At 37.6% G+C, this 27,147-nt stretch overlaps 1 protein-coding gene across 7 annotated transcripts in view; it reads right to left on the bottom strand.

Annotated features, from left to right (window-relative positions):
• CDH19 (cadherin 19) overlaps positions 1–27,147 on the bottom strand; it is a 116,797-nt gene that overhangs the window by 16,535 nt on the left and 73,115 nt on the right. For 5 of the 7 annotated variants that reach the window (XM_032121301.1, XM_032121283.1, XM_032121268.1 and 2 more), the window contains 9 exons: positions 24,283–24,509; positions 20,641–20,935; positions 14,103–14,180; positions 13,041–13,160; positions 12,230–12,394; positions 11,092–11,276; positions 9,775–10,028; positions 7,292–7,428; positions 343–464 (listed from right to left, as the gene is read on the bottom strand). In XM_032121301.1, the coding sequence (XP_031977192.1) occupies positions 343–464; positions 7,292–7,428; positions 9,775–10,028; positions 11,092–11,276; positions 12,230–12,394; positions 13,041–13,160; positions 14,103–14,180; positions 20,641–20,935; positions 24,283–24,480 (1,554 nt within the window). In that variant the 5' untranslated portion in view covers positions 24,481–24,509. Of the gene's footprint in view, positions 1–342; positions 465–7,291; positions 7,429–9,774; positions 10,029–11,091; positions 11,277–12,229; positions 12,395–13,040; positions 13,161–14,102; positions 14,181–20,640; positions 20,936–23,024; positions 23,127–24,282; positions 24,510–27,147 lie in introns of those variants that run through there. The other 2 variants (XM_032121317.1, XM_032121310.1) reach the window with 2 other exon arrangements.

The following is a 27,147-nucleotide window of genomic DNA, read 5'->3' as shown; positions in this document are numbered from 1 at the left end:
TTCTTACGCTGCTGCTGAAATTACCAGACATAGGTTTTACATTTGTGATCTTAACACGAAACAAATTTGTGCCCTGTATTTTTTCAGAATTTTCTGTCTGTACTTCTCTATTACCTGTTTTCACAAACAAACGAGACATACAGATTTTGTTCTAAAGGGGGAAGAGATACATGTCAGTGTTCTGAAACTTAAATTTCAAACTATGCATATATCAGCAGAACTAATTTTGGAAATAGAAAAAATGCAGTCTGTACTCACAGAATTGAAAGAATCAATGCTAAACATCTCAGGCCAAAACTTCACTGCAATGAGAAAAATGATGGCTAACTACTTCATGCTCACCTGTCCAGAAACTGCATTTTCACAAACAAATGTTTCATAATTTTTAGGGAATTCTGGTGCATTATCATTAACATCAAGAACTTGGACATACACATTCGCTTCTGAAATTTTTTCAGGATTTCCTAATGGTTAAAAAAAGAAAGAAATAAAAAGTTATAAATAATCAACTACATATTTAAAAAAAATGTAAATATTAGAAAATTTTACCTATATTCTGCAGGAAATAAAATAATCACAAAAAACATATGGACATATTTTTATAGTATTACAATAGTATAATATCATTATAATAGTATGTCTTGAAATAAGATATTTCATGTGAAATTTTGGATTTGTTCATGTTTTTATTTACCCAGTCAGAAACTGATTTAAGTGTAAAAAATAAAAACCTGATCTGGAAAAATTAAATAATGTTTTGTTCATGAGGAAAAAAATTACTATACTAGCCATATGTAAAGTTATATGGTAGGAGAGTTTCAGCTCTTCTAAGGGTATCTGGTCAAGGACCCTTTCCAGTGCAACAAGAGATAATAAGACAAAGAAGAAGCCATAAACAAGAACAGACAGGAGCAGAAACCTGAGGGACAAGTGATAAAGAGATGGGATGATGAAGACCAAACCTGGTCAGATATATGTAAACCAGCAGTGCATCAATAATCATAGTTAAAATATGTCTTATGTTCAGTGCTAGTGTCACTGCATCTGACCTGTTCAGAAGTGCTTAAGGCATTGATTTAAATTAGTCAAATGGACCTTTAAGAAAAAAGCAAAATGTACTCCTCTCTGCCTCTTTTCAAACTGCCTCAATTTGGTTGGTTCTTACCTTTTTTAATGTATAGTTCACTAGTTGCTTGGAGCAAACATTTGTTTTCTTGGATCTTATGGAATCTAAGCTGATAGCTTTGAGTCTTTTGCCAAAGGAAATGCCAGAAAAAGCAGGTACCACAGAGATAAAGGCATAGATACTCAGCAGTTTCACATTTCTATTCCTCCTATGAAGTCATCACAGCTGTGCTAATTTACCAAACCTTATGATCTGTCTGGCTCATTTCAAAAATACTTCTTTGTGAGATGACATTTCTCTTGTTGGATCAAACATCCATAATAATACAATAGGCAACAAAATAGTTCTCAGCTTCTGTCTTAGATAAACGTAAAAAGTGGCATACATCCCTTTTAGAAATAATACTGAGAGTGTAGGGGTTTGTAGGGTATGCCCAGCCACTGCCCTGGAGGGACATCTGCTGAGATAAGGAGATTGCTCAATCTCCCAGCAGAGCTCCCCTGGAAAGGCAACCACTTTCAGTTACGTCGAGAAGAAGACAAACCCAGAATCCTCTGGGAGACCTTGTGCAGATCCTCTGTAACCCATTGGCCCTTACCCTCTGACACCCACCCCCTGTATCCCTGTGAGGGCAGAGAGATGCTCGTCCCTGGCTCCCCTTCGCCGAACTAATAAAGCTGCCTCGTGCGGAACAGCTACACGGGCCTCTTGTCTTTCTCTCCCTGATCTGGCCTGGAGGCTGCCCTGCAGAGCTGAGCTGAAATCATGAGCTGACAATCACTAAAGAGCTGAGAACCTCTGCAAGGGCCCTCCAGCTAGAAGCTGAGGGAAGACACTGGGACACTGGGCCTCGGGAAGGTGATCTCTTTTGGGACCATCTCTCCGGACTGGTCACCTCTTCCTCGGTCAGAGATACTGACCCCTCACCAGCTGTCATAGGGGTTACTGAAACTCTTTTACTGAAGTCAGAGTTGGATGTGTAGGGCAGAGATTTGACTGCATCGTCTTTCAATGTAAAGTTTTGCAACCTTTAATAGAAAACAGGGAATACCTTTGGTGGTTTCAGTTGTACAGAGAGTAGTACAGGAAGGACCCAGCTAGTTTTGCCTATTCTTACCTTGCTTGTTTGTAAGATTCATGGGTACTATATTGGCTTTAAAGCCTATCCTTTTCTTGCACAAAACATTTAGATGTTGGAATCACATCTGTATTCTTTCACTAAAAAGTTTTTTCTTTTCTTTGGAAGGGGGGCAGGGGGAGTTTAGCAATAGCCTTGCTTCTAATTCTTTAATATATTCGGGTTGTAGTGTTAAAACTGCATTGGTGGTTGTTTTTCTTCCTTAGTATAGGGTTAAATGAAAAGGAATAGCATTTCTCTCATTTCTGTATGTATGGAAGTTTTAACAATATGAAAATTTTTAGTTTTTCTGAAATCATAGCTGTTTCGTTTTAGGAGGAAGCAACATATTACAAAGCCACTCTTGAAAACAGCGTCTAGGTAGGCAACATGCACTTTGACTCTTGTCCCTTACACAGGACAATTGTTGTCAGAATTTGAATTCAGCTAATGAACTCATATCCTACATGATCTAAATATCTCTCAATTAGCAAAAAATTTGTCATAATCTCTATGAGATCAGGACTTGAAAAAAAAGGACTAAGAGAACAAGATGTCAAGTGCAAAAGGCTGGATCAGTATGAAAATGAAGATGATACCTTAATTGCTAGGGACCAGTATTAGTAACTTGTAAAGAAAAGCAATGACCCTCTCTAGACGCAAAACAGAACTCAGTATTTGCAGGGGATTAAAGAAAGCTTGACATTAACATCACCCAGTAAACATAAACTTGTAATGATAACAATAATACTAGCAGTACTACTAACACTAAATGTTATCTTTATAATTTATTATTATATATTTATAGCATGGCTATCACTAATGCCAAAGCAAATTTCTTTACTTCCTAAAAGAAATGAACAGAAATAGTTTTTTAAGAAAGGACTACTCCAAAAAGTTAAATTTTTATCAATTAAAATATGTATGTGACCAAAGCAGGGTGGCAATTAAATATTGAATTAGTGATATGATCCATACTGAAATGATCAAAGAACTTCAGTCCTGTAGCCACATCTGGAGACCCCTATGAAAGGACACGTGCAAGACTCAGTGGTAAAATGACTGTTGCCTCTTGTGGGTTAATTTTGTTATGACTGGCAGTATCAAGTAAAACTGATCACAGAATCACAGATAACTGAGGTTGGAAAAGGCTTCTAAGTTCATCAAGTCCAAGCGCCAACCTAACTCTATCATGTTCACCACTAAAACATAACCCCAGGTGTAGTGGTGCAGGTGGCTGCAGCTACTTTTTGTCCTGAGGAGAACTCAGACCACCAGCTGTGGTGGTCAGCAACCCAAGTTTAGCCTGTAACTTTCAGTCACGTTGAGAACCCATGATTCCCTTGTTTTGTCTTTTGCATGTTTTCCCCTGATTGGTTAATATTTCGTCACTTTGTTTTATGTATGATGTTACGTATATTCATTTTCCTTCCTTAATATGTATTAGTTCTAGAAAGTTCTTTGATCCTCTATGTCCCATTGGATCCTTCCCTGAGTCCCTCCTATGTGTTGTTCCCATTGGTTCCCTTCCTGTCAATCCCACCTGTTTGTCTCTATCCCATTGGCTGAGATCCCTTTCCCCACCTATTCTGTACCCGGTATAAGATCCCTGAACCCTCCCACCAATTGGCCTCTTTGTCCCTGTCTTTTCACCTCACCGGAATAAGCCTGCGTGGAGGACATATGGAGAGTCCCCTCTCTTCTTTCCCTTCGCCTGTGTGCCTGCTAAACAGCGACAGAAGGATACAGCCCCTTTTGGGTGAGGAGCTCTGCCCCGTTTTCATTGTGTGCTGGGCACTGAGTGCCACCTTCCAGAGGGGTTTCAGCGTTGACCTCCGGGCTTCTTTGTGTCAGCACGTGAGGGGTAAAACCCCCTTCTGCCAGCTCCCAGTGGCTGAAAACCCCTCCACCCAGGTATCACATCCACAGGTTATTTGAACACTTCCAGGGAAAGCGACTCATTTATTTCCCTAGGAAGCTTATTCCAATGCTAGACAACCCTTTTCGAGGAAAAAATTTTCCCAGTACCTAACTAAACTTCCCCTGGTGCAACTTGAGGCCCTTTCCTCTCGTCCTCTTACTTGTTAATGGCAGAAAAGACCTACCTCCATTTCCCTGCAACTTTCTTTCAGGTAGTTGTAGAGAAGGTTCCCCCTCAGCCTCCTTTTCCCCAGTCTAAACAGCCCCAACTCCCTCACCTGCTCCTCACAGGATTTGTGTTCCAAAGCCTTCACCATCTCTGTTGTCCTTCTCTGGATATGCTCCAGCACCTTCTTCAAGTGAGGGGCACAAAACTGAACACAGATCTCAAGGTGCACTCTCACCAGTACTGAATACAGGGGAAAACTCACTGCCCTGGTCCTGCTGACCACACTATTTCTGATCCAAGCCAGGATGCCACTGGCCTTCTTGGCCACTGGGGCACACACTAGTTCATATTCAGCCTCTGCCGACCAGCACTCCCAGGTCCTTTTCTGGCAGGCAGCCTTCTAGCCACTCTACCCCCAACCTGTAGTGCTACATAGGGTTGTGACTGAAGTGTGGAACCTGGAATTTGGCCTTGTTGAACCTCATACTGTGGGTACAATATTGCTGCTAGCAAGAATTTTTCTTGCTTCTTTCCAGTCCTGTGAGATACTTTTCTCTCTCACAGAAGATACTAGCAGAGCTCTGTAAACTATGAACAGCTGTGACCTTGCAGAGCTTTGTTTATGGTACAGTAGAAAAATATTTTGACAACAGATGTTTTAGGATTTTAGCCAATCACCCCAAGGGGTGGCTGATCCTTTGACCAATTAGACTATGAAGAAAAAAGTATTTTAAAAAGTTTGTAAAATAATTAAATAAATCAATCTTGCTGCACAATTCCTGCCTGTTGGATCTCTCATCTCCTCCCTACCACTGCGGGATACCGTAATATCATACAATGGGCCTTGGCCCATCAATCTAGCCTGTCCACATCTCCCTGCAGAGCTTTTCTGTCCTTCAACTGATCAATGTTCCCACAGCCCAGCTTGGTGTCATAGGTAAACTGACTGAGAATGCACTCGATCCAATCATCCAGATCATCAATAAAACATATTGAACAGGACTGACCTCAGTACTGAGCTTAAGGGAACACAACTATTGACTGTCTGCCAATGGGGTAATAATCACTTAAGGATTTCTTGCTCTCAGATAGGATTAGAATGCTGTTGTTTGTGCTTCAGCTTTGTACTTGATGAAAGCTTCTTACAACCAAGTAAAAACTGATGAAAGGGAACTTGATTTTTCTTGAGATTTAGGCATAAAGTGGAATAAGACTCAAAAGGTTGCAGGTTCTCCTGGCTCGCATTTAAGTTCCAACAAATTAGACCTACTTCTGGATACTTGCTCCCTCAATGGCATGAGGGTAGGATGATCCGCATCACAGGTCCAAAATAACAGAGTCAGGCTTCTCTTACTAATCTCTGATCCCTGTAATCATTGCAATGGACTCAAAGTCTTATGTCAGGTATGAATTTCAGGGAATCAACAGGTTCCTAGGGAGTTTGCTGTCCTAATGCAGTTTCAGTACGTGACTAAGGTGCAATGAACATCTAATTTGGATTAATTCCAATGGCATTTTGATTTGGCTTCAGTGGAGCCACAATGTCATCCACCAAATATCTCATGCACACAGAGTGTGTTATGACTATATTTCAAGGAATAATACACTGCTAGTTCCTGATGTAAATCCTTTCAGGTATGCCCAGACCAAGGTGATGTAACTTCAGTTCTTTTGAACGTATTGTTATAGATGGTGACTTTATCATCATTAAAGAAATAAAGAATAAGAATTTGAACATAATGAGGTCCCCATTTCTCTACAATAACTGTCATTACTGTGAAAGTCTCCCTTTCTTTTGCTGCAGGAGGCAGTTATTCATTTGTAACATTTGGTTTGCTCTTGTTTTATTGTTTAACTAAACAAAAAAGTCTAGGCCAAAGTTAGCTTGCTGTGTTTCCATAGTGCTGTTCAAGACAAGACAAAACCATACCAGAAATCGATTTTGGCAACACCTGTCAGCTGCCCAACAACATGAGAATTAAATTCATGCTTAAAAAACTCACAGAGAAACTGAAAAGGAAGGTAGTGCTATTGTTTCCTAAATACAAGTTAAAGACTTTAGTGAAAATGGATACTGACTATCCTGTAGTAAACTTCTAGCAGCAATGTTCTACATATATACAGGGAAGGCTCCCTTTTGGGAACAGTGCAGTTTATGAATATATGTTTAAAGTGGTTGTAGAAATAAATGGCATTTAACTGAGATTTGGGATTTGAAAAAAGGTGCTAAGCGTATTGGGCGAAATCTGTCTGTTTTATTGATTGGATTCTAGTTTCATATGGTTTTCTTCTTTCCTGAGGATGGACAGGATTAGTTTTGAAATAATATGCCAATAATCTTGTTAAACTGCCCCATAAATCAGGAGCAGTTAAATTTATAATGTTGTCCCAGATTTAGGGCAACCAGATCACCAAAAACACAAAGGTAATTTGCATTTGAATTTCAAACTTTTCAATTCAAAAAATTGACAAGTGAAATCTATATAAAGGGTGCTTCAAGGCTTTAATTGTCACTGAATAGATGCCTAGATGATTTAGGCCTTAACATTCACAATTAATTTGAGCCACAGGTTTCTGACTGGTGTTAAATTAGACCCTGGCTAATTTCACACTAGTCAAAAATCTGGTGTGAAATTAACCAGGGTCTAATTTAACATAAGATCTTGCACTGCAGGAGCAATTCTTACGCTTCAGTGTAACTTGAAAGCATTACACTCTCGATGCTATTACAATTTCTTTTTTCATAAGGTCATCTTTTATGAAAAAGCATAGGACCTTGGAGCTCAAACACATTCCACTTCTACTTAACTAATAATTTTAATAATGCTCCTTAGCGTAGCAAGCGACAGTAATATAATGAGAAAGAAGCATGTATTCTCCACTTAAAAGAAGGCACGTTTGGAGGATAATTACAGTTCACTGGATAAAAACCCCAGCGTTCCTTAAATTTCTTACTCACTTGTTTCTGTGGCTGTAACAGTTATATTGTGCCAAGAAGCTATCTCTCGGTCCAGAGGTTCAGTGGTAATGATTGTTCCATTGTGTTCATTGATGCTGAACAGTCTCTTTAAATGCGTGCTGTGGACAATAGAGTACCTGCACCAAGAAAAGGAAAGAGATTCCCTAATACTGAAATGTTCCATCAGGGGCAAGGACATAGAAAGCTATTGTCAGCTGAGAAAACAGAGATGTGCATATATGCATATAGATGTGTGCTGTAACAACTTGGAAATCATGAAAAATGTACACTTATAAACATTTAAAATTCACTGCTGCCAAGATCAAAGCTCTTATTTTTATAAAACTAAATATGTCTCAGATCTATATTAATGTGAAATGAATCTGAAATGCATAATTCATTCTTACATCTAAGTCAGTCTCACAGCAGGTGAATGACTTCGTTGAAAAGAAACAGCAAAAGTGCCACTTGTGAAATGAATGACACCAATATCTAAGTGGAGGTATAATGGCAAATCTGGTTTTTTTATCATTGCTGACATGCTCTGATGCCAAGGGAATGGGCATTATAAAGACAGACAGCTATCTGTAATGAGGTGACACTAAGGCAGAGTACAAAATCCTAATACAGGAGATGATTGCAGGGAAGACTTAGTGCTCCTGAGTCTTCCCTGAAAATGCTCTGGGTGCTGTGGAAATGCACATGTGTGCATACATACGCACATGCCACTCAAATTGGTAAAGGCTAACCACTTGTTGCAGGCCAGAAGTGAACTGTAATAGACATCAAGGTATTGGTTCAAATGGAAAAGGTATTTATGAATGTTTTTAACAGCCTACAAAGCAAAAGACCATAAGATGCAGTTGATAATAGAGTCTATTTCACAGAAATAAAACTTGTTTGAATAGTTGAAAGATTATTTCTTCTCCAATTTGGAATGTGCACATGTAACTATTCTGTTTTATTGTATCTGTAATTCTGCTTGACAAGGTCTTTCTGTTTCCTGTTGACACTTATGACTCCAGCTCAGACAATCTGTCAGAAGTTAAATGACTCTCTAACTTGTTACTTACAGCTACATTTTGTCTGTTTTAAAAATCAATAAGAAGATTAACCAAAGAACCAGCACAACACTGTAAGTAAAATAATATAATTTGAATCAAAGTTTGGATATTGATAAGCTTCTATTTAAAGTACTTATAATTTTCTGACGTAGTTATTTTGTTTTGTTTGGGCATTTTTTAGTAATCTGATTCTTGATAAACATTTTTCAGAAAAACTGTATTAAGTATTAGTTATTTTTTATTTCTGATATAGTGGGGTTTTGTTGCTTGTCTTTTTAAATTTGTTTATTTGAAACCTGGAGTCCACAAAGCAACACAAGTTGTTTTCTATATTATAAGTCACTGCTGTCATTTATGATAGCAATGCTTTCAAAATTAGATTCATTTGCATGGCACTCGGCCCAACAAAAATATCTTATATTAGAAGTGGTATACTCTATTTAATACTCAGTGATGCAATACCTGTATCACTGTTTTGGGACTATACAGACATATTCAATTTGAAGCAAGTTCCTCCAAAACATTTCTAACTAAGAAGTCATAGATATGTGTTAATGTTTAATTGTTCCACAGGAGATGTTGCAGTCACCTTAACAAACCACCAAATGAGCCCTTTTAGAGGGGGGAACAAAAAGAGTACATGTAAATTTTTATTTTTCCTTATTTAATTTAACCTATTACTAGCTTAATAAATAACAGTAAATGAATAGAAAAACATTAAATATCACTACCTAAAGCTCTGAAGCCATAGCATAATATATATACATTTCTGGTATTAGAAATCTACACACCATAAATTATTCTGTGTCTCAACCATTTGTCACTGTAACCTTGTTTGACTAAGTTGCATAGTACACAGTGATGTCAGGAATTTCAAGAAGCTATTTTAATTATAAATCCCATGTTAAAGATTAATTACCTGTTTTCTCCCTTAAGAGACAGCAAAATTATTTATCCTTGATATTATAAAAAGCAGAATCTGTTGTTGAGATGTCAGCTGGCTGGTGGTGAGCAATTGGTTTGGGTCTTTTTGCATCACCTATTTTTCTTGGGGATTTGTTGTCGATTTGTATATTTCCCCTCTGTTATTTTCTTTGGTACTATTATTATTATTTTCTTTTTTTTTTTGATATATTATTAAAAATGATAATGAACACCTCTCTTTATCTGAACTCACGAGTTTTCACAACTTTATGCTTTCAATTCTCTCTTGCATCCCAGTGGATGAGGGAGTGAGCAAATACCTGTAGGGTCCTTATCTGCCTATGTGGGTTAAACTATGACATCTGCAATAACCTTGGCTATCGCAGTGAAAACACGATTAACTGTAATTATGAGCCATGGTAAGGAACAGAAATACCCTTTGGAAATACCACCTGCATCTACATTTGAGGCCTGTTCACATTTTAAGACGGGTACCTGACTGGACTGTCATCATAATCTGGATCTCTAGCAGTTACAACCCCCACCAGTGAGCCACTCATCGCTCCTTCAGCAGTCTCCATCACATAGTTCTCCGAGGTGAAAACTGGAGGCTCATCAGCATCTTCCACATTGATTTTGACAATGGTTGTATCTTCGAATGGTCCTTCTTTCAAAAATTGCTCATCAATGTATCTGTTTACAGCTTTTGCTTGAATACTGTATCTCCTTTTGCTCTCATAATCCACTCTCTGTCAAGAAAGAAAGTGAGATTGGGAATATTTCTTTCTTCATATTTAAATTAAATATAGTTCAATAAATGGTGTGAGGTTAAAGAAAAACTAATGCTATAATTCTTTTGGGAATGTTTAAAAAAATTGTTACTTCTAAAAGTAGTTAATTCTAAGGTTTCTTTTTTATGTTAAAAACACTTTAAAATTAAACTGTGCTTGTGTGCTTTCATATTTCACATTTCACGCTGGCTTTAATGCTACAAACAACACTGTAAAAAAGAATTTCCATAGAATGTCGCCTCTAATAACACATAGTTACATTATTATTTTAGATAGTCTTTATCTACTGAAATATACATTATATATATATATATAAACAAAAGACCCACTAAGTAAATAGCTTCCTGAACTAAAAAAACCCTACAAAACAAACAGAAAAACACCAAAACAAAACCAAAAAAACTCTCACACTTATAGCGTTTAATTCTTCAGAGTCCTAGATTTCACTAGGCTATTGAACTCTATCTTCATTTCAGATGATCCCTGAGATGACTCTTCCTGTGTGATTCCAAAATAAATTACACAGCATCAAAGAATATTAAATTTCTTAATTTATAAACTGGTATTTTTGATTGGGTTTAATATCTTTTCAAAGCTATGTCATAACAAAAACTCCACTATCTAATACAGTAATAAATTCTTGTTTCACTTAGGAGGAGGTGTTGGAAGTGAGGTGAGGTTGTTTGAAATCTACTGATAAAGACTTTAAAGATGATGCATGGAAGAGATAGAAAATTTTCTCACAATGAGATACAATGTGTTGCACAGCAAGGGATAACATTAAGATACTCTGATTGTCACTATTATATTTAGCAATAATAGCAATGAGTCAAAAATGTAAACAGAAAGAAAAACATTTTTCTTTTTATCCCTCATAATATTCCAATCCAATCACAAAGCCCAGAGGAAAAAAAAAAATAGTAGAATCCAAAGCAATAGGCCTTTTTTACACATCCAACTTGCTTGAGGAATTTCTTTCAGATATTTAGAGATTTTTTTTTTTAAGTTTCTGGAATCTCACCTTTTTTAGTAAGATAATTCCTTCTTGAGTCTCATTGTTAGTAATGATGTCAAAAACATCTGAGTTATCTCCTTCAATGAAATAGTCCATGGCTGCATTGTCCCCTATGTCGCTGTCTTCTGCAAAGACTTTGCCTACGGTGGTGCCCACGGGAGCCTCTTCAGAGACACTCATGTAGTAGAGTCCTAAAGAAACAAATACTGGCAAAGTTTAGTGATGTGCCATGGTTAATAAGTGCTGTAGCTTGAGCGTCTCAGAGAGCTGGGAAAAGCCTCCACCTTTTACTAGAGCAATGGACATAATCTGGCATTGTATCGATCTTGGCTGAAGGGCAGGACAATCTTCCCCCTTGGGAGTCCTCCGCTCTCAGGCCTACTTCAGCAGTGTATAGAGCAAAGGACATGAGGTAATGGTTTTAAACTGAAGGAGGGAAGGATTAGATTAGATATAAGAAACATTTTTTTTACTATGAGGGTGATGAAACACTGGCAGAGGTTGCCCAGAGAGATGGTGAATGCCCCATCCGTGAAAAAATTCTAGGTCAGTTTGAATGTGGCTCTGGGCATCTCTGCCCGCTGAAGAAGGTTTGGACTAGATGGCATTTAAAGGTCCATTCCAACACTATGAACGAACAGGGTAAAAAACAGTGGAGGGCAGCACTTCCCAACAGCACAGTTTTTTCCTGGTAGCCCAATAAGCCGCTCCCACATCTACTAGAAACTACCTGGACAGAGAGGCTCACATCATTTGCCAAAAAGTTTATAGTATCTGTCAGAAAAAAGGAAGAGAGGAAAAGAAGAAAGAAGGTGAGTGAAAATGGTGCTAAATATCCCATTTTCCAGATTTTAGGCTGAGGTAGTACAAATTATAAGGAAAGCAGTTTAGTAATTTGTCTCCAAAGTCTAGTGGTAAGTAAAACCAGCAGGCTTGAGATCTTTTGCAATGATAGGTCTTCTTTTCCTCTTGGTTTTTGAGCTTTTGTGAGGAATTTTTTTCCCCATTATTTTACTTTTTTACAGCTGTATGCTGAAGTCAAAGCACAGCCCTGCTCTAAAAAGACCTACCAGCAAACCTAACAGAGCTACAGTGGATCTAAATTTCCTCAAGACTTCCATTACAGTAAGAAACCTGTACTCACGCTGTTGAAATTTAGGTGGATTGTCATTGATGTCAGAGAGGTTGATGGTAACAGTGGCTGTTGCAGAAAATGCTCCTGGTTGCCCAACCATATCTTTGGCTTGGATGATGACTAAATACTGATCTTTTGTTTCTCTATCCATTTGAGAAGCCATTCTTATGACCCCTAAAAATAAAAAGTATGGTATAATAGCATATAAGTCTCATTTTTTTCTCAACATCTGACATGGGGCTCTAGTATAATATGGGTATAAAATTTATCACTGGACCCAGTTATGAATTTACATTTTAGACTGTGCACAGCACAGTTGTCCTAATACAGGGAATAGGTACTCAAGGTAGCAAGTATGCTGTATGTCAAATCCATTCTGTATATTTAGAGTTCTGGGGAGCAGAATACTCCATATATTTCCTCTATCATATATAACTATCTCAGAAATTTGGTTTTTGGAGGGATGTCAAATATCTGTGGTTTCTCCAACACACAGATAGAAATATCACATGATGTGTCATAGAGCTGTTAATTGGGAAGTGTCCCTAGGTTAATTTATTGAATGGGATATTCAGAATCCAACTCTTTATTCTAACAAGATAATTTGCTAAATAAAGTTTGGATATTCTAGAGAGCAAGAATTTCATTATCCTATGGGAAAGAAGAAATTGATTTTCTTCAAATCTAGGAACTAAGCAGGGATGTAAGAGTGTGGGGTGGTATCAGTTGATCTTTGTGTTGAAATCAAGAAAGAAAATTTTGCTTTCATCCATCTTACTAGTTTATGAATGTTGTCAAGTTACAAATTCATTTGTAGTACCTGTCTTTGGCTCCACAGAGAAATAAGGCTGTCCCTGAACGAGACTGTAAAGCAGACGAGCACCATTCCCATAAGAAGGATCATCAGCATCTGTAGCTGTTACCTGTGTAACCGAAGTACCTCAAGGAAAAATAAAATAGATTATGTTTGTTTTCTTCTTGTATAAATTTTCTCATAATTACAGAACATAAACTCTTTAAAAACCTTTTAGCATAACAGTTACATTAATAAACAGTCCTAAAAATTTACAGGAGCAAAAGGCACCTAGCAATATTTATCATCAAAAAGGGAAGATATTTCCTCAGCAGCTATTCTTGTTGCATTCAAATTTTCAATTAAAATAAAAGTAAATAGTATATGATTTTTCAGCACTACATTTATGTAGCTTAAAATACTACATATATCATGCCTATTTCCTAATATGTGAATGGAGCAAAGCAAATTGTTTCTCCTCCTCTTGTATATTTTTCAAAGTATTTTATGGAAGATTCCCATAGGAATAAGAAAACACAGTTACTTTATCACCAGCAGGTCCACTGGTGATAAAGAAATTAATTGTTAACAAGCAAAGCAGCCAAGAACAAGGCTACAATAAATTTTTTTATCCTTGAGTCTTTAATGAGCTTGTCCCAGTACAAAACTCATGGCAGAAATTCCAGTGCCAAAACACGGTGGAATCAAACTGCAGAGCTTGATTTCTTCTTCGATGGGAAGCTGTTTATATCCTAGATAGAAGATTGACAGCAATCTCATGGCACCATCACTATGACTGTCCTTGGAAAAAAAAATATCCACAGTAAGATCATTTTGTAAGGTAATAATTATTTTTGTCTCTTTTCCTCACCTAGATTCTGAATTAGAATACAAATATCACTTCTTGTGAGGAACAGCAGGAAATCAAGCTACTTTCTAAAAATTTCTGGCATATGTTCACACAGTTGCACCTGCTTATCAGTACAGCAGTATAGTCATGCTGCAGGAGAAAAGAAGAAGAAGAAAATATGGAGTGCAAGGAGTTAGACCAGTGTAGTGGTTTGGTCTAAAATACTCATTACTGTTTACCTTCTGTGAGATAAGAATTAGGAGAAAAGCAAAGCAGGCACCAAACTTGAAAGAATATAAAGAAGTTTATTAGCAGACCTAAAAGAGGGAAAAGAAAAAAAATCATACCACACCTTCAGAACACTTCTCCTCCCCCCCACCTTTCTCCCTTCTCCCACTGACAATGTAAAAAGACAACCCTTAAGATGTTCAGTCTGTTTACTACTTGCATAATAACCTTGTTCAGTCCGTTTAGGAAGAAGAGTCTCTCTTGCCCATGCTATGAAAACATCACAACGAGACAGCCACCCAGGTTGGTTCTCTGCTCGCATATGAGTCCCTTCCCCGACTTGCAGCTTTTCCCACAACTGCTTTTGAGGGTCCACTCTTGAATTACTGGGGTACAATTTTAAGGTTGAGCTGTTCAGAAACAAAAGTTCTCTTCACCCGTCCCATCTCTGGGAGCATTTAATCTCTAAGAACAGAGGCCCTTCTCCTTCCCTGGGAGCAAAGGGTCCTCCTCATCTTCATCTCTAGGACTATCTCTGGGAGCATCTCTAGGAACTGAGGTTTTCTCCTTTCCCATTTGGAGCAAAAGTCCTCATCGCTTCCATCTCTCCCTGTTCAAACTTCTCATGAAATTACAGCTGCTTCAGCATCTGCCTATCTCGGCGCAGGTGCTTTTGCTCACAAGTACAGTTTGAACGCTCCACCCCCCATGCCTTCATGAAATTACAGTGGGATACTCTGATATATCATAGCTTTACAACAGAATTTCAGCTTTAAGCATCTCCTCTTTATCTTCCCTCAGGTTTTCAGCTCTTCATAGCACTAAAAGGGTTAATCTCACCCAGGCCTTGCAGCTGGAATTTCGCTTATCTATGTTGGTCGCATGATCTTTGCCAGACAGTGGTGGGCAGCTTTCGGCTGAATCTTGGCCACACTGGAGAGGGGGAGCCGAGCCGCTCTGGCTGCCCACAGCAGGGCTGTGGGGGGGAGGGGAGGGGGGCATTCCATGGGTGGAACAGGGCCCATCGGCTCCAGGATGGCTGTGGCCCGGCCCGGCCTGGCCCGAGCAGGGCCTGGGCTGGGCCCGCTGGCCCCCGCACAGGGCCCGCAGCCACCTGTCCCAGCGCTGGAAACGAGAGAGAGAGGCTCTGCCTGGGGTTTGTCTATTCTTAAGTGTGGTTCACAGAAGCAGTCAGAATTTTAAGTGGCTTAAAAAATTGTCCATATTCAAACTGGCCAGCTGATAGGTTCTGTCAGGTTACAGAGGAGCTGTAAGAACCCCTTTGCAAGAACATCACTTCCGAGACTATGCTTTGCTAACCCATGACAACCAGAAATACACTTTTTGATGACAAAAGCAAAGTTGATATTTGTCCCAAAAAACCCAAATTACAATAATTGCTGGGTTTTCTAGCAGTTAAATAGTTTTATTTTCAAATAGAAATGAAAAAGGCTTTCTCATATAAGGATATGCTAAATTAAATATTAAATTTATTTCAATAATTTTTTTTTTGCATTTTCTCTCAATTTATTCAGCAGCACTTGAAGTGATTCCATAATGCATGTTATCTTCTCTCAGGCAGAGAGTAAACTAAACTGTTACTAATTCCCACCAAATTTTGGACTTATATGTCCTTCAAAACCCACCTACAATATCAAATATCTGATGTTTATGTGTGTTTTAGATATGTGTATAGATACATAAACATATATATACAGATCTTATTGCTATGGAGAAATGCTAAAGATAAAATTGAAGATTCATATTTAATCAGGGCACATATATGCCTCAGAGATAACAGATTTCTTTAGTAAGACTGAAGAGTAAATGGAATCTTCAGCTATACAACTGTTAACTTCATATCAGCTGTGATCTATGAAAATTGCTCTCACAATCACAGAAAATTTCTTCCTCTAAGAAAATTTAGCATGACTAGAACAGAGTTGCTTTGAAAAAAAAATTGCTAGTTAGGAAGGGATCAAGAACTACAGATGATCCAACAGGTTTACTCTGCCATGAATGCCATTTTCTACTAAACAAACTCAAGTGTCCACAATCATGTTTAGAAATGGACTTATTTACAGCATCATATTTAGTAAATCAGGAATAAAATCCAACATATATAGGACTTCAGAGTTATCATTACAGCTTTTGCGCATCTCACACATTTAAAGGTAGATTTATTTTCCGCACAGTTTCTAAGCATTATAAAGAAATGTTGAACCTAATCCAGCATTTCCTTCTTGTCTGGGACCCAAGAACACTTTTATTCTTGTCTGTTAACTCTTCTAGAGTATTTCAGAATGCAGAAGTAAGGGCCTTGTCCAGTTGGAGTCAGTGGGATGCAGCTGGTGGATGTAATTAATGGAAAGATGAATAGTCAAAAGGAATGTAGTAAAGAGGGAGCTGACCTGGAGGGAAGAAATATCCTGCACTCTCAAGAAGAAGACTATTTATTTCTAAATTGGGGTGACATGAGACCATGTAAAGAGCAGTCTATCATTTCTAACATTTTTTTAGAAAAAAGATTTTGTGATAACTACATGAACCTCTATGTTAAGTATGGGCTATGTAGTAAGCAGAAGAAAAATATTACCCTGGCTTTAGAATACTTTCTCAGTTTTTAATTTTTCACTTCCATGAAATCTGTATTTCTTTATAAATTTAGGCATCAGAAAAAACGATCCACCAAAATGAACTAAAAAAACCTGAAACAAAACCCTAACAAAACCCACCCCCCCCCCAAAAAAAAAAAAAGAGAATAACAACAACAAAAAAAGCAAAAACCACAAAAAAAAACCCCAAAACCCAATTCAAACCATTTTCAGAATGGAATCATATTTACCTAACATTTGTAGTTGAGTGACAGAAATTGCAGTGTTAATATTCTGTACTAAAAAACTCCCAAAAAAACATTATTTGTAACTACATGACTGTGAGAAGAATAATTTAACAGATACAAATGATATATTTTAAAACATTAAATTAATATATAACTGCACACATCCCCAAAAATTAAGAAACCCCAAAGTCCTAGTCCTGATCTTGCAAGCATCATGTGATATAAATGTCAACTGAACTTTTTGATTAGCTTTTTTTAAGGTAAACTGCTGCTTTGTATCTCTGCCTTGGTTTTACCCTTCTTGCACAAAACATAGTAGTGCCATTTAAAAGCTGCAGCCCATTAGGTATACTATGGGGCCCTCATATGGCAAATAGCTATTCATTTTTCTAACTAGAGCTTGAGATCTATAAAGACATTAAGTACTGATAGATTATTGCATCTGGCTCCTAACCACTCCATCAGATATACTGCATTTGTACAAGTTTAACAGCTATAAGGAAGACACTTAGTGTAAAATCGTACCAAATGCCTGAGGGTAAAGCGGAGTCCTGTGTTCTCAGAAAAGAGTCCATTTGCTGACATGCTTTTCATTTACTGTGATACTAGCATATAAAACCCTAATAAAATTTAGTGCTGAAGATAAAAGAGAGCTAATAAAGAATTAAAATGTATTCTAATTTGTTGGCACATTAGTATATATATTCATACTTGTAACTAACTTCAGGCAAAGTTATTTGGGTCTATTTTCTCTTTTTGCTGTGGTTCTCTGAAGCAAGTGACCAGCTCTGAATTATTCCGTACTTGCTTTCTTAGTTCCAGACAAAATGTGCACTAGCAGTGACCTGCTTTCCCAAGTACTGACCACACTTCCTAAGAGTGTTTTTGGTGATGAAGTTATTAGGAGATTGAGCATCAGTGAGCTGAACAGAAGCTAGAGAAACAGAGCAAAGGGAAAGCCTCTCTATTGCACTATATCACTTAAAAGAATTCTGTTCGTCATCCCTTAATATGCAAGAGTATGTTTTAGTTTACTGGAAGAAAAGCACTTGTTGCAACCACTATGATACCAATACTGCAAATTTCGGTGGGTCACTCTTTTTCTCTGCTATGAGTTTATAAATTTCCTGGTAATGTTGGTTTAGAATGCACACTGAAACAGTTTTCACCTCAGTAGTGCAGTTCCTACCTTTTGAGAAGCAGGGTAAGTGAGCACCAAGAAGTACTCATGGTGTGTGGCTCAGTTATTTCATGTTTTGGAGCTGACAACTATCAAGGTATACACTCTGCTTGCATTGTTTATTCCAGATATACACATTAGTATTCCAGTAGTGTCTCCATGTAAGAAGTAGGTGAAAGAATGATCTCTGGAATAGCTATGGTATTAGTGATAGAGAGTCAAGTGTAGAAGCAGTAATGCAGAAAATATTTTAAGATCCTGTATGACCTGGATTCATGTATCATACACTGGATGGTCGTAAATCTGTGAGTTTACTATTTCAGGAAGTCTGTGTCTGAGAGAGAAGGCAAACAGGGGTCTTGCTTCATTTTTCAACCATTCTGACAAATGAGACATGGTGTTACTTCTGATTTTTTAACTTTTATTTTCATTTCATATGTTTCTATATTTCACTGGAATAGCTTTCATTTATAATATTACAGGAATATCACAAAGTAAATTACATTTTCTGCAGCTTAATTAATCTTATGCTGACATGATACCGTATTTTAGGAATGTAAATATATAATAGATGACACAAGAGAGTGGACAAAGACAACTGAGCCTTTCATTTTTAGTGTATCTCTTTATAGCAAAGTCAAGGCAGTATAGAGTGAAATTTCTCATTTGTCAACTGGTTGTTGACGGTTTCAGGTGAGAAACAGGTATATGGGAAAAGATTACTGTTGATTTTGGCCTTAAGTACCACCCTACCTGACTATATTTCTTTATTTTTTTCATATAGCCATCATAAAGACAGAAAGATAAAATGGAAGAAATTCAGTTGTTCATAGACTTGTGTGAATGGTTACAAGTCTCTGTGAGTATAAATGAAGACATAATAAATAATCAGTAATTTAAAAACATTTTTAAAAGAGACTAAGTGGCCTATAAACCATGCTTTACCACAGGGGAAAAAAAAAAAAGGAAGGACTTACCAAAGTCCTAAATTTGTGCACTCCCAGATAATTCTAGACAATGAACTGTCCTCATTTTTACTATGAGCACAAAAGAAATAAAAATGCAGAGGTCCTTGACAAGACACCTATTTTCTTGTCCCCAAGCCTGAGTAAATGAGCAAGATACAAAAGCTAGAAAACCCTCTGAACAAGCAACTGATTATGTTAGAAAAAGTTATTTGACCAAGAGGTCAGATGCAGAATTAAGTCTGTCTACACAGAAGAAAGTGGCAGTGAAGAAACAATAAGAAGTGATTTCCCTGGTAGAAGGTGGTATAAGCAGGGTCACTAGCAAATAAACTGATCAAATGCATGTTTTTTGTAGCTGTCGCTGGTAGTGATGGTGAGCTGCTGCTTCCTGGCAGAAATCAGGATGCTAACCCCACTTTGGATTAAACACCAGGCATGAATATCCTTTCCTTTCAACTGCTATCCTGGCTGGTATAAGAAGATAAAGGTTATGGCTTTCTGTCAAATATTCACATATCCTGCTCTAAAAGTTGAGCAGATAATGCTTAATGAAACATAGTTTTTAAAATTCTTTATGATCACTGATGCTATTACATTAATGACCTCATTGATTCATACCATTTAAAGCAGCACAATATTTAAATTTCTTTTCAATATCAATTGCAAAGGAAATAACCAAAAGAGGTAGGCATATAAATTTAAAGGATTACTGGGATCCTTTCTGTAAGATTTGAAGAATCCAGTTTTCCTTTGATTTTGAAGATAGTTAGTTGGAGATATCTATAACATGCCTTTTTACATCAGCTGTATTCACACTTAGGGGTTTTTGAAGGCTTTAAACATATATGTACACATATTATGAATGCATATGTGTATGTACACAAGATGCATATATACACCTATATTTGTCAGATATTGACTTTGCTTTGCATTTGTTATATTAAGTTTCCAGACACATGACAGATCTTAGTGCAGATCTTCTGGTCACGTGAAAGTGTGAAAGAAGAGGTACAGGGATGAAGTTTTTCCTCTTGACTGGAAAATTACAGTTCATGTACTTAGGAAATCAGAAGGCAGTCCTTTACTGCACACAATCTTATCCAAACAAAGAGAAGCTGACTGATAGGAAAGAGGCTTGGCAGTGTAAATAGGTAGGCAACATGCAGAAAGTGAGGATGGCCATCACATTTTCTTTGCAACTGGCTCTAGTACTCTACCTATTTTGACTGGGAATGTTATATTTTTAAACAAGTGCAGGTTTCAAGGCTGAATCACTGATGGGAAAGACAAATGTCTATAGTCAATCCAAGTGTGTATCCAGAATCTGTAAAAGGACTTAGATAGATGTAGGTACTTAAATATTTAAAAACAAGAATGCTAAGTAGAGGTATTTACAACCTTCAAGTTAAGAATTTACCTTTGCAAATTTCCAGAGATATAAAACAATTTGCTTCCTTCTTACTGAGAGGCAGCATGTAAAATATGCTATTAAGATTTTATATCAACACAGCTATCTAGAAAAAATTAGGAAATAGAGTTTGGTTCACAACATATCATACCTTCAGGTGACATCTCTGGAACACTGGCCACATAAGGTCCATTCAAGAACTGTGGTGCGTTGTCATTGACATCTCGAACCTTGATGATAAATTCTGATTCAGGTTCAACAGGAAGCTGAGTGCTCCTGTTAATTGCTTGTGCTCTTAGAGTGTAGAAAGGTTTCTTTTCTCGATCCAGCTTTTGTGTTACATAAATTTTGCCATTATATTCATTGATGTAAAAAATGTTTCCAGCTCCCTCCCCAATCAAAATGTATTTTAAGTTGCCATCCTGCTTGTCTAAATCCGATTTCAGCTGAAAGTACAAAAGAGAAAAATAAGTCATACTTTGGGAGGAATAAAGTTCTGAAATGTTCCTTTTATGCTTTGTTTTGATTCTGCAGTGAGCCCTGTCACTAATCAGTCTTCTTGGATACTAGTATTTGAAAGAAGGTACTGTGACATTTTCAGCCAACCATTTTAATTTTAAAATATTTAAAATATGTAATTTTAAACTATTGATATAACAGACTTATAAAAGCATGATAAACCTGAAAAGAGATGCTTCAGCTACTTTGAAGTGAAGGGAATGCCTACTTTAGTTCATTGCTTTATCAGCTCCCCTATAATTCTGCTGAAAACTATGCATAGGTCATTAAATATTATCTAAATTTTTTATTATTGCAGATGACATGTACATTTTAAGGTTTATATTTTTTTTGTACTCAGCAATGCTAAGGGTAAATGTGTGCAATAGTGATGTTCTGTATCTGTTGAAATATTAAACAGGTGGAAAGACATTCTGTGGTGTAAGTCTGTATTATTTATTCTGAAATAAATTGATAGACATTTTCCATTTCCTTCCAGGATGATCTACATCCTCTGTTGTATTGCTAAGATGAACTTTATGGTGATGATTCCTTTGATGAAGCTGAGCCTTGGAGACAATTTTGGTCCAGCTGCATTTGTTCATGACAACAAAACAGTTTTGTTAATGTTAGCCTCACCTCGAGTGCTGGGAACAGGTTTGGGTGCCACAATATAAGAAAGATATTAAGCTGTTGTAGAGCATCCAAATATATAATAGACCAATATTTTAAGAGCAATAACTAAATTTTCTAATATGTCAAGTATCCACAGTTGAATTTTATAGGAACAGTAATTTCTATATCATTAATTCTCTATTTTTTCTTCACTTATTTTGGTTTTAGAACAAACTGTCTAAGAGCCTGGATACTAATTGAAAGATCTAAAGTTAAAAAAATATACTATTCAGCTCGCTTCTCTTATGAAGCAACATATTTAAAATGCAAAAAATATGCCTAACTGTTGACTTTAATTATCTCACTCTTTTGCTTATGGTTATTGTCCCTAAAGGTCACTACAGGTTACGAGGCCATAGAAAAGGAAAGAAGTAACTATGGGGTATATAGGGCCCATTTACCTATTGAACCTACTCAAAAATTTTGTAATAACTTCTGAAGTTGCAAAAATAGTTTTAACTTTTCTTTGGAAGAATACCTACGTCTTGTAAGATTTTCATAATGCATAATTGTCTGCGTGCATCAGACGGATAATTTATTCAGAATGTGACAGGGACACTGTGAGGAACGGTTTTCAGTTCCTGCTCTGAGTTCTCTAAAGGTATTTAGGCCTAAAATATTCAGAGTTAATTATCCTTGCCAGTACAAAAGACAGAATTTTCAAGTCTAACGGAGTTTAGAACCATTCGAAATACAAACAACTTAAATATTTTCAACATAAGTTATTGTGTGCTACACATGGACCATGTTGCCCCCGTTATAAGTGGTCTGGTCAAACTCATTTTAACACCATCCAAATATGGCATCTCGCTAAGGGGCAACACAGATTCTTTCTTATCCATAGATCATGGTTTCCTTATCACGAAACCCAGCACATAGGAGAGGTGATTTATATCTACTTCTTTAGACTAAAATAGGGCTCAGATGTGACCACAGAATGCATCAAACCCTTAGGGTTTGGGAGCATGCCTTGGACTGGCTACTAAGACATAACCAGTGTTTAGCAATTTCACTAAGAATCATTTATCTACAAATATTTCATGACCTTGAACATGTTAAATGACAGGTCTCTTACAGATGACATTTGCTGAGAAGGAATAGCAAAGGTATTCAGTTTACTTGGTTTTTTAGGCTGGGCACAAAATAAATGGTCTTACCACTGTAAATGAGAACTGGGAACAAGAATTTTTGTACTCATCCTCGTGTATCTGCAATTGCAATGCTGATAGACACATTTATTTTTCTTAATCTTGATAATGGAAAAGGAGTAATGAGTCTATGTTAAATGAAATTTGAAAATTTAGTTCTCACTGTAAAAAGATTTTGATATAGAATAGTGATTTAAAAACAGAGACTGTCTACCTTTGTATTTTTGTTGATGCAGTTTTCTTCATGGCCTTAATTACTAAAAATTCCTGTGTTGATCATAGACTACCACTTCATTTGCTGAAAGCAGCGCATATTCTACTCAATAAAAAGACACGATTAAATATGTCTGATTAGACAATGGTTACACTGCAATATATTAACAGTATTCTTCAATAAAATCCCCAGTTAACCTGTGAGAAATAAAAAGGTGAGATCATGAAAATGCATGACATTTATGACGTTTCTTTGCAGGAAACTGTTTTTAAGGTGTTGCAAAAGTAATATTAATTTTTTAAAAAATAGTATGTCTTCACTTGTTCTTTCAGAAGTGAGACATCACACTTCCATAGTAGTTACTTGGAAAGGGCTGTGAAAAAGTAATTAATGAATTTTGAGCACTTCACCCTTTGGGCCCAATTAAATTTTAGTGCTAGTTAATTAGCAGTTAAACTTATTTTGGTTCATTCATCTAAAAAGGGCCTTAAAGAAAAGAAAAACTAGATCTCAAGATTAAAATTACTTCTAGCATACAAAAATAAATAACAGTAATAAATATAATAATAATGATAAGCAGAGAGAGAAGGGGGCAGATAAACCCTCATTAAGACAATTATCTTAAAGCACATTTTTAAAGGAGGGTGAAAAATAATTGCTCGTTGTGCTAAGCCTACGTTAATCTAATGAACCATGCAGATTCCTGTAGTTTCTCAGTGGCAAAAGGATTTAGTATTAATCAGCTTCATTAAAAATTAATGAGGGGTAAATCAGCTGCTACTTAGTGTAATAGAAAATCATGCTAAATACTGTTTGTAAACTACACTACACTCAGTATGGCTGCTTTGATGCAGTGCCAAAAATAGTACAAGCAAATTGCCAGATGTTGATAAATGAGTCCTTAAATTCCATTCAGAAGAAAGAAAGGAACTTTTCAGCTTTATACTTTAATCTGCTGTGTATGGAACTAGTTTTAGTAACAGCATGCATGTGAAGTTTCCTTGACAGCAGTCTTCAGTGAAGGAAGGTCCTTGGTACTGCCATGGCCTACAGTTCTTGAACTTCTCTGACCTTGAGCAAGGTCATAGGAAAGGAGAGATACACTGCTGCCTAATTACGTCTTCCTGATCTCTTCTTTCTACATTTGTTGCTATTTCCATGTCGCTGGAGATGTTTGGTCTTCCAAGTCAGGGTAGGAGCTGCTAATCAGCATGTTTAATCTAACCTTGTACTGTCCTTGAATTGTGACTATTCATACCTGTCCAATGTACAGAGGATCCAGTGAATTCTGTTCCTCAGTCACAAAAAGAGGCTCCCACAGCCAGCCACGTTTCACTCTTCGAACTGCTGTGAAAGACTGAACTGTGTTTTGAGCGCTGGAGTTTTGCAGGCTGAGATAGCAAGGCCAAAGTTGAACCAATATCACCATGAGACGTAGAAATGCAGAAAAATTCATGCTGAACCCTTCTTTCAATAAATCTTAATCTGTGAAACACACAAAAAAGAAGAAAAATTTGACAAAACATCACTTCTGTCTTTCTACTTTTATGTATTGATTCTGTGTTAATGTAACAGCTGATTTGCAGTGTTAAATACCTCCTCCTGTCCCCAAAAGTAAAGAGCTGAAACAAAGTCTGCTTCTGATTAAAATAGACATTCTTTCAGGGTCTCTAACACGAAAGTCAAATGCTTAACTTTTCTTTATGAATACCCTACACAGGGACTTTTTATGCAAAAAAAAAGGGAAATAATCCTTCAATTAATTAATCTTTTAAATTAGGCTGAGTAATTGTATTGTGTAGCCTAGGAATAATTTCATTGGAATAATTGTATGTTTCTGCTTAGACAGGGCTCATTTTGAGCTGCAGTCACAGAACTGCCTGAAGGGTGAATATCTAGCCTTAGTAGCCCTGATGTCTGGCAGTTGAAACGGAGTGGTGGAGATATTTTTTTAACCTCTTCTTACGCACTTTCCCAGCTCAGCAAAATGCCTGCAAAAATGCCAAAAGTGATAGGGTCCCATGAAGAAGCACCAAAAATTTACAACTTTCTCCTTCCCAGGCAAACAGAGACATGAACGAGGCAGAGGTGTTTAACACACCCTTTGCCTTTGCCTTTGACATGCATGATGCACCAGGGGGTTCCCAGAGCCCTGAGCTGGAGGCTCATGACTGAGATAATGATCAACTCCCAGTTGACTGAAATTTTACAGGATCCGCTGCTCCAGCTGGATCTATACAAATCTATAGGGCTTGATGGGATTCATCTGAGAATCCTCAAAAAGTTGCTGTCATTGCAAAACCTCTCTCAATGATGTTTGAGTGGTCTTGGGAATCCAGACAGGTTCCAGCTGAGTGGCAGCTGGTGAATGTTGTCCCATTTTTCAAGAAGGGCAAGAATGAGAACTCCAGAGACTACAGGCTTGTCAGTCTCATTTCAGTGCCTCGTAAAGTTATCGAAAATGTTGTTTTGGGAGGTAGTGAGAAACGCCTGGAGGACATCACAGTAATTGGTCAAAACCAGTATGGCTTCATGAGAAGAAAGTACTGCTTATCAAATCTGACTGCCTTTTATGACATGGTATCTCACCTAGTTAATGAATGGAAGCCTGTTGATGTAACCTTTTTGGATTTCAGCAAAGCTTTCAATACTTTCTCTCGCAGTACCCTTCTAGACAAAATTTTTGATACACAGCTGGATAAACACATCATGAGTTGGGTGAGCAATTTGCTCACAGGCTGGGCACAAAGGGATACGGGGTGACACCAAACCGGGAACCTGTCACTAGTGGTATTCCTAAATGTATTCTTAAACATCTTTATGACTTTCATGCAGGACTGGAAGGGATATTAAGCAAATATGCAGATATACAAAATTTTGAGGAGCCTTTGAAGGCAGGGAGGCTCTGCAGAGAAACCTCAAAAAATTAGAGGGCTAGGCAATATCCAACTGTAAAAAGTTTAACAAGGGCAAGTGCCTGATTCTGCACCTGGAACGGGGCAACACTGGATGTACACACTGGGGAATGAGAGGCTGGAAAACAGTGCCACAGAAAGGGACCTGGGGATCCTGGTCGAGAGCAAGCTGAACATCAGTCAGCAGTGCTGTGGCAGCCAGGAGAGCCAAGTGTGTCCTGGGGGCATCAGCACAACATTGTAAGTCGGGCAAGGGAGGGGATTGTCCTGCTCTGCTCTGCACTGGGGCAGCCTCACCTCGAGTGCTGTGGACAGGTTTGGGTGGGTATATAGGAAAGATATTAAGCTGTTAATAGAGCATTCAAAGGAGGGCCACGAGGATGGTGAAGGGCCTTGAGAGGGAGCCGCATGAGGAGTGGCTGAGGTCACTTGGTCTGTTCAGCCTGGAGGAGACTGAGGGGAGACTTCACTGCAGTCTACAACTTCCTCCGGAGGGGAAGAGCAGGGGCAGACACTGATCTCTCCTTTCTGGTGACCAGTGACAGGACCTGAGGAAATGGCCTGAAGTTGTGTCAGGGGAGGCTTGAGTTGGATATTAGGAAAAGCTTTTCACCTGCAGAGTGTTTGGACACTGGAGTAGGCTCCCCGGGGAAATGATCACCGCACCAAGCCTGTAGACAGAGTTCAAGAAGCATTTGGACAGTGTTCTTGGATACATGGTGGGAGTCTTGGGGATGGTCCTGTGCAGGGCTAAAATTTGGACTCTGATTCTTGTGGGTCCCTTCTATCTCAGCATATTCTGGTTCTGTGATTCTGTGATTCTGTGAATAGAAGTTGTCTTAACAGATTTTACTACTTCTGACATTATTGTCTCCAATTAAACTGACAAAGGGGAAATATATCTTGAAACCTGTGGGTTTCTGTAGCTAGTTTCATTTCCACTATGTATACTTTCAGAAAATGAAGGCTTTTCACAAACTATAAGCTATTACTGACTTTTCAGTGATTTTTGGCACAATGAAGGAAACTGAATTTTAAATATAATGCTATGCTCAGTTAAGAATAACTATCTTCTATAGACAAAAAGAAAAATTTTGAAAATACCTACCATAAACATTTCGAGTCTTAAACCCCCATTTGGTAATGGCATTAGCCATACCATTTAATGCTTTATCATTGAAGAGTACCTTTTCCTATGAAGGAGCTGT

This window comes from Corvus moneduloides, chromosome 1 (genome assembly GCF_009650955.1).
Source record: "Corvus moneduloides isolate bCorMon1 chromosome 1, bCorMon1.pri, whole genome shotgun sequence".
In the NCBI taxonomy this organism is placed as follows: Eukaryota; Metazoa; Chordata; class Aves; order Passeriformes; family Corvidae; genus Corvus; species Corvus moneduloides.
The sequence above is the reverse complement of the archived record's forward strand: the minus strand, read 5'-3'. Positions and strand labels throughout refer to the sequence as shown.